This window comes from Harpegnathos saltator, unplaced genomic scaffold, assembly GCF_003227715.2.
Source record: "Harpegnathos saltator strain DR-91 unplaced genomic scaffold, Hsal_v8.6 scaffold51, whole genome shotgun sequence".
NCBI classification, from domain to species: Eukaryota; Metazoa; Arthropoda; class Insecta; order Hymenoptera; family Formicidae; genus Harpegnathos; species Harpegnathos saltator.
Genome location: NW_020230327.1, coordinates 1,048,610 through 1,065,234, shown reverse-complemented (window position 1 = coordinate 1,065,234; position 16,625 = coordinate 1,048,610). Strand labels below are relative to the sequence as shown.

General features: G+C 34.9%; 4 protein-coding genes across 8 annotated transcripts in view; 2 read left to right on the top strand and 2 right to left on the bottom strand.

Moving 5' to 3' along the window:
* Positions 1-1,290: 1,290 nt before the first annotated feature.
* On the top strand, positions 1,291-9,509 carry LOC105182168 (probable RNA-binding protein 46). Of its 3 annotated transcripts, none has more exons than XM_019840929.2 (5): positions 1,291-1,516; positions 1,817-2,044; positions 3,192-3,667; positions 3,873-4,073; positions 7,402-9,509. In XM_019840929.2, the coding sequence occupies exons 2-5, from the start codon at positions 1,849-1,851 to the stop codon at positions 8,521-8,523; spliced, it is 1,995 nt and encodes a 664-aa protein (XP_019696488.1). In that variant the 5' UTR covers positions 1,291-1,516; positions 1,817-1,848; the 3' UTR covers positions 8,524-9,509. The 3 variants fall into 3 exon arrangements, with proteins under 3 accessions (XP_019696488.1, XP_019696487.1, XP_019696489.1); XM_019840928.2 differs by having other exon boundaries at positions 1,291-1,661; XM_019840930.2 differs by having other exon boundaries at positions 1,296-1,661; positions 1,817-1,918.
* Positions 5,275-16,625, top strand: part of Adsl (adenylosuccinate lyase) — a 30,381-nt gene continuing 19,030 nt past the window's right edge. Inside the window, exon 1 of the mRNA XM_011139375.3 lies at positions 5,275-5,531. Within this exon, the coding sequence (XP_011137677.1) occupies positions 5,379-5,531 (153 nt within the window). The 5' untranslated portion in view covers positions 5,275-5,378. The remainder of the gene's footprint in view (positions 5,532-16,625) is intronic.
* On the bottom strand, positions 10,156-12,373 carry LOC112589449 (uncharacterized). 3 transcript variants are annotated; one of them, XR_003113558.1, is made up of 4 exons: positions 11,940-12,373; positions 11,317-11,415; positions 10,703-11,177; positions 10,156-10,490 (listed from the first exon to the last, which is right to left on the bottom strand). XR_003113558.1 is itself a non-coding variant. In XM_025302746.1 (3 exons), exons 1-3 carry the CDS (start codon positions 12,368-12,370, stop codon positions 11,084-11,086), a joined length of 624 nt encoding a protein of 207 aa, XP_025158531.1. In that variant the 5' UTR covers positions 12,371-12,373; the 3' UTR covers positions 10,156-11,083. The 3 variants fall into 3 exon arrangements, 1 of the variants encoding a protein (XP_025158531.1); XR_003113557.1 differs by having other exon boundaries at positions 10,156-10,801; positions 10,932-11,177; XM_025302746.1 differs by having other exon boundaries at positions 10,156-11,177.
* Positions 13,014-15,059, bottom strand: LOC105182157 (uncharacterized). The gene is made up of 3 exons (XM_025302747.1): positions 14,595-15,059; positions 13,567-13,788; positions 13,014-13,287 (listed from the first exon to the last, which is right to left on the bottom strand). The coding sequence occupies exons 2-3, from the start codon at positions 13,714-13,716 to the stop codon at positions 13,099-13,101; spliced, it is 339 nt and encodes a 112-aa protein (XP_025158532.1). The 5' UTR covers positions 13,717-13,788; positions 14,595-15,059; the 3' UTR covers positions 13,014-13,098.

The window sequence follows — 16,625 nt, the reverse complement described above, 5'->3', positions numbered from 1 at the left end:
TTTCTATATTAATAGATTTCAATTAAATGTTAATGTTACACCAGAGAAAATATTTGAGATCGATGATATTAAGTTTCTGTATATATAGGGTGTTCCAAAATAATTTGCGTGAGAATTCGTGGCAGCGTAGAACGGATTAAGGTGAACAAGAAAAAGAGTCCCATATCGTTTTACGATATTCGCAATAATTATCGAGTTATTAATTATAGAAATCTGATGAATGAACGCGCGCCGAGATGGATGATTGGAGGAGCATTGCAGTCACTCAGGCAAGAGCGCGGCCCAATTGATCTAGCAATTGTTATCGACGCACGGCGAGATAAGACTAGCGACTAGCATTATCCTTTCCCTCTCCGCGCGCTGGCAACAGTTGGTAAATTGATTGGACCCATAGACATGATATATCTGGACTGCGCGTTCGAGGAGTGAAGATAAAGCCACGTAGAAAAGGATGCACTCTGTTTTATCTGTGCGTTTTCTCCCCCACTCCTATTCTCGATGGAAGAGGAATAGACAGTTGTTAACTTGTACGACAGTGCAGCCGCCGTTTTTTATTTTTTTCCGATATAATGATCAACTTAGATCACTGTGCCTTCAGCTCACCCCGAGGTGTACAGCTGCTGTCATACAGAAGTGTGCGAGAGAGAACGCACAGACGAAACAAAGGGCATCCTTTTCTACACGGGGGTCTACCCCCGTCTTTGAATGCTCGTCCAATACCATTTCAGCGCGCGCTCCCATTCATCAGATTTCTATAATTAATAACTCGACAATTATTGCGAACATCGCAAAACGGTGTGAGATTTTTTTGTGCGCTTTAATCTGTTCTATCTGCCTCCACGAGTTTTGATATAATTGTTTTGTATAAATGTCCGGATATAAGGATATGCTTGACAATTGGTACTTTTACCTGATAAGAGTGTTCATAGAAATGATTTCTTTTTTTAATCATCATCGAACGTTTATTTCGAAACTCAAATCCGATGTTAGGGTCAGTTTAATTACTGCAAGTAAATCAATATGCTAATTGAAGTTTTACCTGTAAAATTTAAACGAGATGACGATGACATTTTATAAATTGGTGTAACCAGGGGCTAAAAGATAAAATTAATCAGATTGCAGGAAAAAAAGTTCCATTCAAATTCAAAAAAGAATTTCAAAAAGGTTCTGTTGAATTGATCGTAATATTCCATGTGGATAATTAACAATCTTTTGTTTCAAATGGAGGTTTTTTATATAAGAAGTGAGTTTGAAGAAATTATAATTACAAGAGAGAAAACTAATATGCAAAGAGTTTCCAGGACAAAGTTTGTACATTTCGGAATATTCGTATCCGTCTGTTGGAACCGCGCACACTTGTGCGCAATGAACGTATCGACCGCGAGCACAATGCGTGATCGGATCCATTGTCAGTCGCCGCGATCAATCGACACGCGTAGGAGTTCAGCCGGCGGGAAAGCAACAGATGAAAAGCGTGCCAACATGTGCGGTTCGCTCGTTCCCTGAAAGCTAAAGAGTAAGAGAAATGTCATACTCATAAGAAGAAAGACAAACAGTTATCCCTTCCACGTTGAAATATCGGCCAATCCTGATAGATCCGCCTTCAACGTCCTTTGTCGAGGACAACAGAGTACCTGTGTTCTTTGTGATAGTGGGATCAGGTTCGTTCTTTACGTGTTCTGTCAATAAATCGTTTGTTGAATGTTGCAACATTATGCATGCATGCATGCATACATACACACACACACTCACATATATATATATATACATATATATATATTCTTATATTTATAACTTATAATTATTCTGGTAACAGTCAGATGATTTGTTGATTGGAAACGTGTCGCGATGGATAACAGCAAATCGAAGGAGAGTCGTAGGAGAGGTCGGAGAAGAAATAGCAAGAAGGAAGAAAATCGTGAGTTTGATCAGACAAGTGACGAGTTTTTATTGTGGTCAGATTATTCTACCATCGAAAATGAAGATACTGTGGGCACTGATACTGTGGAAAAAGGATCGTCTCCTTTGGGAAACGTTAATAAGGGTGATGGTGTACTAGATATATTCTTCCTTTTGCTTATATACTTTGTAGTGAAAATTCATTTCTTGATAATTTGTAAACTGTGCAAATGTAGTTTTGCAAATATAAAAATTAAACAAATGTTTTTGGATACAGGTACAAATATGTCAAGTTATTAATTATTACATATCATATTTATAAATATATAAATTTTCATATAGCACAGATAGTATGCAATATATATATATATATAATAATATAATAAAAAATATGCATATATATATATTGGATAAACATATATATATGTGTACATATATGTATATACATATATATTGGACAAAAAATATATATGCAATGTTATAACGCTGTAGCAATGTTGCTACAACTATCCTTGCTGTATGAGCTATAACTTGGCAACATTTCTTTTGTCTCTAACAAGCAGTGGTATTAATAATAGAAACAAGAGTAATAGAAAATGAGTAATAGAAAAATAGTAATAGTAATAGAGATAGTAATAGTAATAGTAAGAGTAATAGAGAATAGAAAAAGAGTAATAAAAAATGTAAGAATAATGAATATAGTTAATTAATTTGTAATTTTGTTAAACGCACGAAACATTTTGTATTCTTTGTAATTATATTGTTGATTTATATCTTTTCTATCAAAATGTTTTTCACTTCTTCACTTCTTCTTCAAATGTCCAAATTTAAATTTCTATGAATTGAAATATATCATCTGAAATAATATTATATAATATGAATATAATGATATAAATAATATGAATGAAGTAATTGTAAAATCTGGTCAATTCTTTTATAGATACTGTAATGTAATGTTTGTCATTAATGTTTTATGTTAGATAAGGAACTCTTGTATTATATTTATTGTTATTTTCATAAATAGTTTTATACTTCTGACTTGAAGTTACGTTCATAATTAAAATTTCTAGTTAAAAATTATACATTTGAGAATATTATTATTCTGTTATGTTGATATATGTTGTGTGTGTTTATATATATGTGTATATATATATATATATAATTAATTTAGAAATATATGTATATATATTTCTAAATTATTAAAATTCATAAATTATAATATTGATGTATTTGATTTAGTATATCTGAATATATGATAATATTTGTAACATTATATCTTTAATATTACATAGGTGATGAAAACAAACCAACATTCTCACTGATGTCTCCTGCTTTACGTCGTCAATTACAAACACACAAAAATATTCTTCGGCTTCTACATGAGAATAACCTTCTCTCTACTCAAATTAATGGCCAAAGAATTCTCAGCATTCAACCAATCCGATGGAGTGGTCCAACACCAGGAATTGATTGCGAGATCTTTGTTGGTCGGATTCCTAAGACAATTTTTGAAGATACCTTATATCCATTGTTCAAAATAGTAGGCGAGATCTTCCAAATCCGGTTAATGGTGGACATGGCTGAATTAACAAGAGGATATTGTTTCATTATGTATACAAATCCAGAGAATGCAGCAAAGGCCATTGCACAGTTAGATCAATATGAAATTTTGCCAGGCAAAAAAATACGTGTTTTAGCGAGTGTGAATAATTGCAAACTCTATGTTGGTCCTCTGCCATGGCATATTACATCAGAGGAGGTTGTTAGGGTAAGTTTTTTTGTTTATATCTTTATATTTATATTTTAATTATGCTCCTTTTATAATTATATATTATAGTGCTATGCGGTAGTAGATAATGCTAAAATAAATAAACTTGTTAACAGCAACTACATGAATATATTATATAGATATTTTATTTATTTTATTTTTATTTTTTATTATATCTGTTTATCTTTCTTTATTGCATGTGTAGGTGATCTATGCATCAGCATGGGATATTGAGTTTGTATCAATTTATCGATTCCTCAATCATAATGCAGCATATGCTATAGTATCATTTAAGTCTCATCGTAATGCGGCTTTAGCAAGACGTAAATTAAGACCAGAAAGACTTTTTAAATGCAATGAAGTGCATGTAGAATGGGCACATGTTGATTGGGATCCTTCTAATGTGGTAAGTAGGAAATTATCTTGAACTTAACAAGTTCTTTAACAAGTTTATGAATAAACGAGATTTCAATTGATATTGAAGCATTAAGATCTTATATAGTTATTCAAATTTCCACTTTTGGATTTGATTATTTTTATAGAATTTAATAATAGTGGCATTTCTTAGGATTATTGAAAATGTTTAACATAAATTCTCTTGTATCTTTTTGCTTCAATTAGAATTGGAAATAAATGCAGAGAAGAGATTTCAAACTATAACTTTGTTCTTTATTTATAAAAAATCAAATTTTATAAGAATGTAATACATTGTTTATAATTCGTATAATGTTTATAGATAATTGTAGAAAAAAGACTAAGATGTTCATTGAACACACATGTCATATTAGAATGTGTATGTTTATTTGATCAGACAGTTGAACACTATGAATTTATGTAACAAAGCGCAATTAACAGAAGATGACAAATTAGGATTGAGAATTCAAATTAAAATACTTATTATTATGATATAGTAAACTATTTGAGTCAAAGAATCAACATTTGAAGTGACATCTAATAAGTTGATTTATTTCTGGATCATCGGCGGAGCAAGATAGCAACTGTTTGAAATAGTTTTCCTTCTTTTCCACTATGAGGCGCTTGCGTGCTTTTAATCCATTCTCCAGGCTCAGTCAGCCGCATAGTTGCTAGATGCAATATATTGCGACGCTATGCAGCGCATGCGTGAGATGACGTAAGCACGCTGCTTGAGTAAAAGTCTCAGTATCGTATCTCTTTTAAGGTATTATAGCGCATATATTATACTATGCATTGAGAATTGCAATCGAGTAAATTAGATAATCTAAATCGTGGTTATTTTAATTGGTTCGATAGTAATTCTCAATCTACATTACAATTTTTCACTTAACAATGTCATTGTTACATTGTTTACATAATACAAGTATTATGTAACAGTGACATGGTCGAGTGAGAAATTATAATGTTAATGTAACGTAACTGTATTTAGTATCCACTGGACAACATAACCTGAGATAAGGCACTCGCGCAAGAAATGCGGGAAGACAGCTGATCGGATAGCGTGGGTCCCTCCATGGACCCTGCGATGCGCTTTATTGCCGTCATTGGCATATGCTTTCGTAGAGCTCCTACGTCTCTCACGCATGCGCTGTAGCGTCGCAATATATTGCACCTAGCAACTATACAGTTAAGTTTGACTGAACTTGACAAGATTGCCAGCTGGCGCTGATTGTTTGTGTGGGTAGTTTCATTCACGCGGTCATCTCAGACGTTTGCGCGAGTTTTTTTCTCAACAATGAGCGTTTCTAAAGTGCAAAACGAGTACTGCGATTATCGTAGTCCTCTGTCGACTCGATATGCCTCTAAGGAAATGCGATACAACTTCAGCGACCAAAATAAATTCAGCACGTGGCGCAAACTCTGGATCTATCTAGCTAAGGCTGAAATGGTATGTGATTATGATATTTAGGGTTAGTTGGTAATTTTTTATTAGAGATGTTTAGTAATTCTCTAAATTATGTAGTTGAATTTCAAGATAAAGTAATCGTATCAATTCTTACATCATACTCTGTGAGTAGGTTTCCCACATATGATTATATATGTGCTAATAATGTATTTCACTTGTTTTCACATTTTTAACATTGTAATTAGTTTTCTTTATCTGGTAAGTATTTAAAATTGTTCTCAAATCTTGCAATGATATAAGATGTAAAGTTGAGTTAGCAATGTTTCAAAAGAACATAATTTGCTCGTGCTCTTAAAGTTGTGGATTTAATTCTACAGCAAATGTTCTGTAGTGAATCTTAGACACATACTACAAAGAATCTTTGATTGATTTTGATCAGGTAATGAAGTGCTAATTTTGTCTTTAAGAAATTGTCTGGGATCTCGAAGGGAATGAGAGTCTGAAGAAGTATCTTCTTTTCTTTGTATAGATTAGATAACATAGAAACTTTTTTCTTACAAATTGTTGATTACTCATTTTTTAATTTAAAGCAATATTAAAATCTGACATGTTGGCAGCAATTTCGCCAATATTTCTTTGTGATTAGATATTTATAAGCAACACTTATTTTAATTAGAGTTATTTGACAACAAATTTTTTGTTAGCTTATGTAATTGAATATATTTGTATCTACTTATATACATATATACAATAGATTATGTGTCACTATGTTTTATAAAATTTCAAATACAAATATAATATTCCTTGCATTCACACTAAAAGTCTCAGAAGATGAGAATATTTTCGATACAGATTTGAAGTCACTCGACGGATTGGGATATGTTGGTTATCTGTAACAAGCAGAGATTGTTTGTTCTATAAGTTAATCACGTAACTGTTTTTGACGTTGGTATTGCAACATCTTATCGGTTTACACTCAACATTTCGAAAGCATATCATCTTAGTTCCTAAAGGTTTCCAAAGGTTATCCAAACCATCTTTAATGTAAGAAACTTCAGTTACAGTTACAGTTAAAGTTACAGAAGAGAAATAATTATTAGTTATAATCCAATGAACAACATAAGAATTCATCTGATATTGACGATGTTTATCGTCGATGAATTAAGGGAAGTCTGACCCGAGAACTTAGCTTAGTGTCGTTTCTGAATTTTCTAATTTCGTTTTTTAGACGAATATAACAATGAAGTATACATTCTAATATGACAGTAGTTTATTGTTAATAATAAAGTTCTTTCGCAATGAAAAGAAAATGAAATGTATTTTACAAACGACTTACAGCGTAAGTTTGAATTCTCTTCATATTCTGGTAATCACTCCTTATAATGGCTAAATTATATCGACACATATCAATTACAATTCAAAATTAACGATTCTGCTTTCTAACTCACTTTATTATAGCTACTTGCATAACAAACGCGAAAGTTTTGTCAAGATGTTCACATCAATACATCTTATCAAAATGTCTAAAAGATTACAATTCCCTTTTAATGCTGACATTGCAACATCTTATTGTTCTCAAAACATTTCGAAAGAATATCTTCTATCATCTTATGAGTATCTTATACATACTATATATTTGACTATTCATAGTTTAGGAAGAACAATCAAGAACAATATCAGAAAAGTTAATGAAGAACAGTACATAGTGCTTAATAGATACGCGACAAAAGAAATCTTGAAAAATTAAAATGTCCATTAAACTTATACATCTTTTGGAATTGATATCTACGTCGTTATAGTTAAGCCTATATTATTGTTTCAACTAGTATTGTTAATATAAACTGAATATTGACAACGCTAGTTACAACAAAATCTAACTTCCTCTTTGTAAATCACGTCTTGATGTCATCAGTACGAAGACCGTGGCACAGTAGACTGTAAAGGCGATGTGCAGATTACTCGAAAGCATCTGCAATACAATAAGAAGTCTACGCATTTATCAACTTCAAAGTCAATTTCACCGATCTGTCCACCCGATGACATGGAAATCAATCGCTCTAAGAATACCCACGGTTCCAATAACACGCGTTACTCCAATATGTTAACCATGTCAGCTGCACTGAACGACTCTCTACTTGAGTCATGTAATAAAACAGCGGATGTAACAGAGGATGTAAATACACATGCCAACGAGGCGCAACTAGATGGACATTGCGATGTTGCAAAGAATAAGATATCCCTGAAGGATTCTAACAAGGATAACTTTCGCAACTTTGATATGTGGAACTCTAGCTTGGTCTCTCAGTTACCCCGCTCGCCTGTGAGATCTACCAGCCCGAAGAAGCATGGATTGTCCACGAAAATGTTAGATATACCAAGATGTAGTTGGGAGAACAACATAGAACATACGTCGTTAAATATATATAACCCCAAGACATATCAGTGTACGAACAATACTAATGTCTTAAATTATCACGACAAGTATCACTATCATTTGGCCAACGAAAGAGCTGATCCTGGTTACCCGATTGTCACTGACGTTGTTCCGCATCAGGTTCCGTTGTACCAGAATTGTTCTGTACCTGAAACGTCATATTTCATGCCGCAATCGCCTGCGTCACCCGCGGCTCAGCATCCACAAGATGCATCCTATGAGCAGTATTTAATATTCAACTATTTCCGCAACATTCCTCAGATGAGTACGTCTGTGCCAAGTTATCAACATAATTATTCGCAAACAGACGGTGAATCGCTCGCGATAGATCGAGTTTTTATCTCAGGTAGAAAGAAGAACGATCGCAAAATGCGGCCTGCGAAGACTCCAATAAAGACGGAGAATAACGCCGCGGTCTCGTTCTCGTACACTGGTAATGCTCAGTCGGCGAAAATTCAGAATATGCCGAAATTTGCGCAAAGACACGCGCGAAGAGTCTTACTGGAGAACACATCTAGCAATGTATTATCTAATGATGCTAATGACGGAAGACATCCAAGACCGATCTTGAAACAAACACCCGATCGCGTTTTGCCATGATGATTGGGATCTTTTTTTCTTTTTGACACTTTACGGGTATTTTAGAAAATGGCTGCGTTTGAATACCAAAGAGACGGTTTTTATGTTTATTTTACGTACTACAATACAGCAATCATTAGAATATTACTTTCCTTTTTTTACGTTAAAACGATCTCCAAAAGTTGTTGTAGCAGTTGTAAGTAGAATAAGATTTTTTTTTTTTTTTAATGCATGTCCCGTTAAACTCGTTACAGTTTCTTTAATCTATAATTCGTTTTATATTTTACGACATTTTAACAGTAACAATATAGCTATTATATGTTATTATCTTCGAAGCTACGTATCATCGTAGGCATCTGTAGACATATGTCTCTTTTTCGTTTTTTTTTGCGCAATCGCGGTTCGTTTACGAAAAGGCGTTTACGAAATTGCAGATTTACATCGGATTAAGTTTCATCGAATCCAATATATATCTGTTTTTTGTTTGGTATTATATACTATATATATTGGTATCTGTTATATTTAAAAGCGAGATGTATCATCTACGGGCTATCGATATAACTTTTAAAAATATTAGATTTTTTATCGTTATGTTTTTATCATTAATACATGTTATGTTTTTACCATCAGTACATGTTTTGAGCAACAGGAAAGTTTCAAAAAACACATCATCAGTAATTACGTAAGATCATATTTATCATGCTATATCTCACGAGTACAAGACTGAACTGGAGAATCGTATAAATGACATTAAGTAGTATTGCAGCGATAAGCGGATTACGAATAATACATAAGAACAATCGTGTTTTGAAGAATATTACCAAAGTATGGAATCATGTTCTCTTCTAGCAACATTGTTACACAGTTACGATCCATAATCAACAACACACAATCAGTGCTGCTATTCTTCTATATATTTTCGCGCGCATACTACGAAAAGACAAACTGTATTCCTCATCTCTGTTTGTAACGAAAATTATTGTAGGAATAAATTTTTAAGAAATCGATTTGCACAATTTTTCCTTTCACGTCTCACACAATACATACCTCATGACGTGAGAAGTCTCATTAGTCACACCAAAATCATGATGCTTCACATGGAGTAACGAGAATCTGCATATTTTTGCGATCGGCTGCACTTCGGGCAGGCCTTTGATTTCAATGGATTTCTCTGTGAGTAAAAGAATATTTACGTTCCTTAAGGTTCTTGGATCTCACCGCAGTCATCAACGAGATAGTTAAAAAGGAGAAAATGCACGCGCAAAATTTCTGCAAAGTACGTCGAAATAAAGAAATATACCAAAAAATGCAACCGACGCTTGCGACTAATCACCTACAAAATATTCCGAACACTCCTATTATTTTAACGCACACACATACAACCGATAAGCTATCGCAAAATTAACATGATAAAATTATAAGAAAAGATAAGCTGAAAAGGTCAGTTAAGCGTTAATTTTACAATAATTTATTGATTGTTGACTTGGAAGGAAAGTTCGGAATATTTTTACATACACATCTCTTTTCTATTTTTCATATATAATTTTTATATCTTTCACTTTTTTGACATATATTGCTAAGATCATAGTTCTCTTAATTTTCACAGGATTTTTAACAACTTTTGTTAAGCTTTTTAATAAACAATAAGCTTTCGAGTGTTGTTCAGAGTGATGACTTTGACAACGCACGTCAGAGTCAATCTCGTATCTCGTTCCGTTAAATGAAATATTTGCCCTTTTTGCAACTAATTGACTGCAAGTATCATTTTTTGGAACGTCATTCTTTTATTTTAACGCATTAGGCGGGATTTTGAGCATGTATTTTCTCGCTTCTAACGTCATAAATCAAGATGAACGCAGCAAGTATCCAGGAAACCTAATTTCGATGATCATTACTGGGTCACTGTTTCAACTTACATCAACGACTTGAAGAGAGACTCCACAATTACTACACCGCAGTCCCTTTGCGACGTTAATCTTGCGTGTCACCTAAAGTGCACAAAAATATTTTTCTGTCAGCAAATTGATTTTTTAAATTAACGAAAATTGTTTTCAACGGCGAATTTAAGAGATTTCCGATGTATCATTGATGAGCTCTGCGCAATTACAGAACGAATTTTTTAACCGAACGTATGGGATGATAATTTCTTTTTTCCTTCAGTAAACAAGCATATTCGCGTTGGACGAGTTTGCGCCATTACCTTTTTACAACTTAACGGTGCACACAATTCGCACAAGTATCTCCTTTTGTCCATATAAACAGTATAATATCTATAATTATCTGAGGTGGGTGTGAGATCCTAGAAAGCATATAATCGTTAATTTTTTAATTTTAGATCGAAATCTCGTTAATCTCAGACATAACGAGACTTTGACCTAAAAACTAAATTTCGGACTGACAAGATAAGTGATATCAATTGCCGTTCACACCTTCTGTCGCTCGCAAGAGGGGCAAGCATCTGTCATTTGACGATCCACAGGGCTCGACAATTCAGTGAATTCGTCCTGAAATACGAACAGATATGGCAAAGATGTTGGAATTGCGATTTTCCAGAACTTGATCATTTAACAACGTGAACGTCTCATACTCCTCTAGCAGTTCGATTAACGTGCGTTGTTTCGTGTGATATTTCGTGCCTTGGTCTTCCACTGACATGATCCTCTTCAGATATACTTCTAAATAAATAAAATTGTATTCAATTACTAAATGATACACTAAATGATACTCCTGACGAGACGATTAGCTCGTATTGCAGCTTTGTCTATTTATCATACTCGATTTATTGTAATTTGCGAGAGCTTTTGTTTGCCTTACATAGTCATTGCCTCAACAGGGTCCACTTTGTTCAACTTCAAATGGGGGAACGTTTTAGATCTCGCTCTACCGGTCGGCGATGTGATGCGCGTGGTGTTCCTAAAATACGATCATTGTTCGTATTGAATTATCCATTTTTTCAGACAATCCCAGTGAGCAAATTGCGCGCTAATTTACAGCAAATTCAAAAACCCATATTAAAATTATAGCCATCCGTGTCCGCATTCAGCTCGTGTTTTGGCATCAAGGCCTGCTGCCGGATAACTTGCATTAAATTTGCAGCAAAAACCGCGCAAACCTTGCTGCGCATAACTTAACCTAACCTAACCTAACCTAACCTTGCCTTGCTAAGTTATGCGCAGCAAAGTTTGCGCGGTTTTTGCTGCAAGTTTCCCAGCGGCAAGCTCTGTTGCATATTTGGCGGCAGTTGGCGCAACAGAATTTGATGACACAGACCTGCATCAAATGTATTACCTATCTGCCATCAAAAATTAATAGCAAACTGCTCGAAATTTGTTCGCGCAAGTTTGGCTGTCTGGGATGTGATATTGAGAATCAATTTAACGTCTATAAGATATAAATAAAAAATTCATTCATCATACCGTAAGATAATATACACTTACAGTTGTGTGGAAACTGAAGGTCCCGGCGACTGTTTGACCTTCGCCATGTTTCCCTGTTCCGATGTGCACGCAAACTGTCTCCAAATTTTGGTTTGACCTTCGCCTCCTCCTCTTCCTCTGTTCACTCCACTAAAGTAGACGTTATATTTCGCTTCCTCGACTAATTCTTCTACTTCCTTTTCGATTCTCTCTTTATCAATCAACGATGTGTCTTCGTCTTTTGCAGTATTCTTCTCTCGACTGTTCTCCTGCAAGGTCACGAAGGTTTTCTCTTTCACCTGTTCCGTCACAGGCTCAACGGTCGTCGAGTCTCTATTGGACTTCTCATCTTTCGCAATCGTCGCGATTGTTCCTTTCGCGAGAACCCGGCCGACGTCTCGCATTGACGCATCGTCGTCTGTTTGTCTCGTCCTTCCTCTTGCCTCTGTCATTTCGATTTTTCCTTTGTAGCTAAGATTAATTGAACATGGATAAATTGTAATTTCCAATTTTTTTTTATTTTTCGCAATTCCCTCTCAAACGCTTCCGATTGCTTTGCATCGTTACACAGATTATTAAGAGTAACAACATACACAGGGTCTACATGGCGATTTGGTGGAGTTTGATATCTTTTGGTCGCTGTCATGTAGAAAACGGGAGTGACAGATTCCGTCGTTTCCGCGGAAGTCTCATGTTTTTTGCTATCGTTCTTACTCACGGAACCTTTAATGAGAATTGTCGTTTAACAGCATAGCGACGACACATTAATACCGCGAGATTCAGGGTCAGGCTTGTACTTTTCAAGAACGCGAGCGAAACGATTGAAAAGTAGTCTGAGAAGTTGACGCGGCAAGCGTCAAAAGCCTCGTGTGACAAAAATTGAACTGTGAAACGGCCTTTTTGCTCGCGCCACGACAAGTCCTTCATCCTGAATTATTGAAGGACTTTGATCTAATTATTATGTCAGATTTACTCGCAACCTGCTCTGTTCTTTCACTCGTATCATCTTTATGTGAAGAAGCCGGTACTTGTTGTTGCTGCTGTTTCGTGCTCTTTTTCGCAGACTGCTGCGGCGGCTGCGTTTGCGTAGCATCACTTGGACACTTGCACCTGTGGAAGAGTTCTGTGTATTGTGTCCCAAGTTCTCGATACAACAGTCAGAAGGGCGTTTGTGCACAAATTACTTGGGACAACACATGCCGATTCCGCGAATGACTTGCAAAATGGCGGGATAAGCGGTCCATTGCGATGGGTCCTGCGAGCATAACGGTCCGCATGTGGATTCCTCGCTAGGTGGCATCAGTCGCTGGCAAAATTCGCATTTGCTCAATGTCTGTATCGGTGTCTCCCTTGTGATGGCCGTCGGGGTCTGTTCACATACGTAGACATTGATATGGCGGTATAATATGAAGAGTGAAAAATTGGCCCGAAAGATTACAACGTCCTAGGTTCGTGTCCACTTTGTCAATCTCACTCGTTTAACCATTAGATCCTCTAACCCGAAAGATCAATTGGACTTTTCTTTTCGTTGAAATATGAAAAATGCCCGGAGGAAGATATTCTCTCAAACTGAATAAATTAAAACACGAAGGAGATTGGTTTACAGTCGATTAGTGACACTTGGCCGATCGAATCGAATATAACTCACTTGAATCTCCACCGCAGAAGTGTCCTTTGGTTCTGTCTGGATCTGAGCGACGCCGAGATTACATAACGACGGCACGCAGGTTGGACAATCGACGTATTGTCGGCGCCGAATATTCTGCACTTTCCGATAATAATGTTCCGGTAACGACATCTCTTTCGCAACACTTTCAAACTCACTCGGCAGTCGGATGTCACTTATGCTGGTCGTTGTGTCTTGCTTGGCCTACATTTATTCGAGAAAAATGCCATTTAAAACGAAACAGATATCAAATAAAATTACTAGAATCGAATAGATTTAATTGATAAAGATTAAATTATTTCTTAAGGTATTTATGCACAATTAATAAATATTCACCTACACCTATGTAGGACATTAAAAAAAAAGGATTCAGGACTTTAAGAGCACATAGTATCCACAAAATAGAGGAAAAAAATCTTAATAAACATGGATCGAAAAAGTAATATTGTTGGAGTTATGAACAGTTATTTATTTTAATTAGCAAATGACTTACTCGCTTCTGGTGCTTTTGTATTCTCTGATGCAATTTGTCCTTATCATTCATCGGTGAAGAAAATACTATGTTCTAAAGGAGTCCCTAAAACAATCTCTTCGCTCTTGTTTGAAATGTAAACAAATATATATTTTCTTCTCATTTTTACACACGTTTCACCAAACGATTGTAAGTCACATATTCTCATAAACAGTGAACAGTTGCAGAGAGCTTTTCACGTGTAAGAATGACATCGTGTTATTCTAATCAAGAAATGGCAGTAATGCGTTTCATGTATGGCCGTGCATCAGAGGCGAGTAAGTCACTTGCTCTAATTAAAACAAATAATTGTTCATAACTCTGACGATATTAATTTTTCGAGCCATGTTTATCTGGATTTTATCCTCCATTTTGTGAATACTGTCTGCTCTTAAGATCCCGAACCTTCTTTTTTTTAGACACTCACATATGGAATACGAATTACACCCATTTATTATGCGTTTTTCGTCAAATAAAAATTTTCTCCGTGAATACTCACCTCGACAATGGTGACATGTGGTTCTTCGCTTTTGCGAATCAAACCTTCTGTTGCTTCAATGCAACATCGTCTGCAGTGTGAGCATTTCCTCTTCCAAAATCTATGAAGGTATAAAAAAGATTATTCGATCAACCCCGAGTCTTTCGTTTCCAGGATATATATAATTAGTTGATAAATAAAGACTCACGCGAGCACCATGGTGATATCAATGAGAAAGATTATCGCTGTCAGTAAGCATAATGCTATAGCTACTATCTGTTCCGCGTGCTCCGTATAGGCGTTCAAAAATAGCATAATTCCGGCAATCGTGAAGAGGAAAGCACCAAGTAAGGAAAACGCAAGCATCTGTAACAATACAATAACTGCTCTTACCGTAATGTTTGCAATTAATTTTACAGTTGTATTAGTGACACAATAGGAACATGCAATAATTGCCAGATATTATCTTCCAGCCTGTCAATTTTTATTACACATTGATTTTCTCGGAAGAGACATAATTATATAATTTCCGAGGTAAAAAAATATATGTTGTTTAAGATGAATCTTTTTATAAAATGGTCTCCTCTAAATTGAGTGACAAGAATGGTGGATAGAGTACAAGTACGTTACCGGAAAAACGTGAGAGCCATTCTTGGAAAATTGTCCGATCAACTCGATGGCTAAAATGAAGACGTAGATGCCTGATAGGACGATTAATAGAATGCAGGCCAGAGCGCTTATCGGCGTAGGATCCAAGGTAACCATGTAGACTGTACACGCGAATAGCAACAACACCACGAGCTACCCCGAAAGAAGATGTAATCATTAATAATAATTTTATACGATGATTTTATATTGATCCATAAATATTCCGATAACATATCGGATAGAGTAAGGAGAAATCCGGTACGCACGAATTGAAATATCCTCAACGGCTTTATCATAGTCAACACACATTTCGTCATCTTGTGTTGCGACAGCTTCATTATTCAAGCGACTTCTTCGAATATTAACGCAAAGTTGCGGTAAATAACACAGGGAAATGTCACTTTGAAAGTTCGCGGACATATTGCATATACTTTTGTTTCTCCAATCAATGCCGTTTCCATAATATCATTCTAACGGCCAACTTCGCGCGCGTTTGCGGAATTTTCATGAGGAAATGTTTTAAGGGAAACGATACTCCATATATTTCTGCATTTTTCTTCATAAATAAATAACTAAATAAATAAATAAATATATTAGGAAACATACATATATATTATATAACTTAGAATATATATAAATATATTAGGAAACATACATACATATAATGGTTTGTTAAATAAAGGAGAAGATATTATTATGGCTCTTATAAGTATAATAAGCTCTTTTAATTAGGGACTACTTATGGAATCATTAATCAGTTTAGCCCATTGTTACACAATGGCGGTAATATGCTATTAGAATGTTTAAACAGACCGCGCGCGAAGTTGGCCGTTGTATCAGCGTTGCGTCATTAATCTACATACATACATTATCCTAGAAATTGATTTTTTTCTTTTTCTTTCTTTTATTTTATGATCTTGTTATGCAAAATTTCAATCATTGTTAAGTGTAAATTTTTATGACCTACCTCCGAAAACCGGTATCCATTCTTTTTTGTATGTTTATGTAGATAATTTTCTTATTTTTTCTTTTTCTTAGTAAAATTTATAAAAAGTAAAAAAGGGATTTACCTCGTGAATAAAATAAATAAATATATACGCCAATATACAATAACCAACATTTATTATAACAAAGTTTTAGCTTTCGAGCGTATCGGAACATTTTCAAGATACATTTTAGCATTTAATTACATCTGCTTCCTCATTTTTTAAATTTGGACGTATTATCACATGAATATATTTACGCTTAGGCGTTTTGTTAATTATTTAACAGTTTACTCGGTTGTACACTTTCTAAGTTATGCAAAATTAAACAGTAGCATGATATTTTGTTAATACGGCTCCTTAAACAGTATTTAATCTCCTTTCAGAGGTTTTTATATCGAAATAGTCTCTCGAAAAATCG

What these genes read in the sequence shown, in the direction of transcription:
- LOC105182168 (XM_019840929.2), top strand. Translation starts at nt 1,849, where the DNA reads ATGGATAACAGCAAATCGAAGGAGAGTCGTAGGAGAGGTCGGAGAAGA. An exon ending in CATCAGAGGAGGTTGTTAGG is followed by an intron (nt 3,668 to 3,872) that starts GTAAGTTTTTTT and finishes TTGCATGTGTAG; the next exon opens with GTGATCTATGCATCAGCATG. An exon ending in ATTGGGATCCTTCTAATGTG is followed by an intron (nt 4,074 to 7,401) that starts GTAAGTAGGAAA and finishes TGATGTCATCAG; the next exon opens with TACGAAGACCGTGGCACAGT.
- LOC112589449 (XM_025302746.1), bottom strand. Translation starts at nt 12,370, where the DNA reads ATGACAGAGGCAAGAGGAAGGACGAGACAAACAGACGACGATGCGTCA. An exon ending in CCTTCAGTTTCCACACAACT is followed by an intron (nt 11,416 to 11,939) that starts GTAAGTGTATAT and finishes ATCGTATTTTAG; the next exon opens with GAACACCACGCGCATCACAT. An exon ending in CCTGTTGAGGCAATGACTAT is followed by an intron (nt 11,178 to 11,316) that starts GTAAGGCAAACA and finishes TTATTTATTTAG; the next exon opens with AAGTATATCTGAAGAGGATC.
- LOC105182157 (XM_025302747.1), bottom strand. Translation starts at nt 13,716, where the DNA reads ATGTCGTTACCGGAACATTATTATCGGAAAGTGCAGAATATTCGGCGC. An exon ending in CTTCTGCGGTGGAGATTCAA is followed by an intron (nt 13,288 to 13,566) that starts GTGAGTTATATT and finishes GTATGTGAACAG; the next exon opens with ACCCCGACGGCCATCACAAG.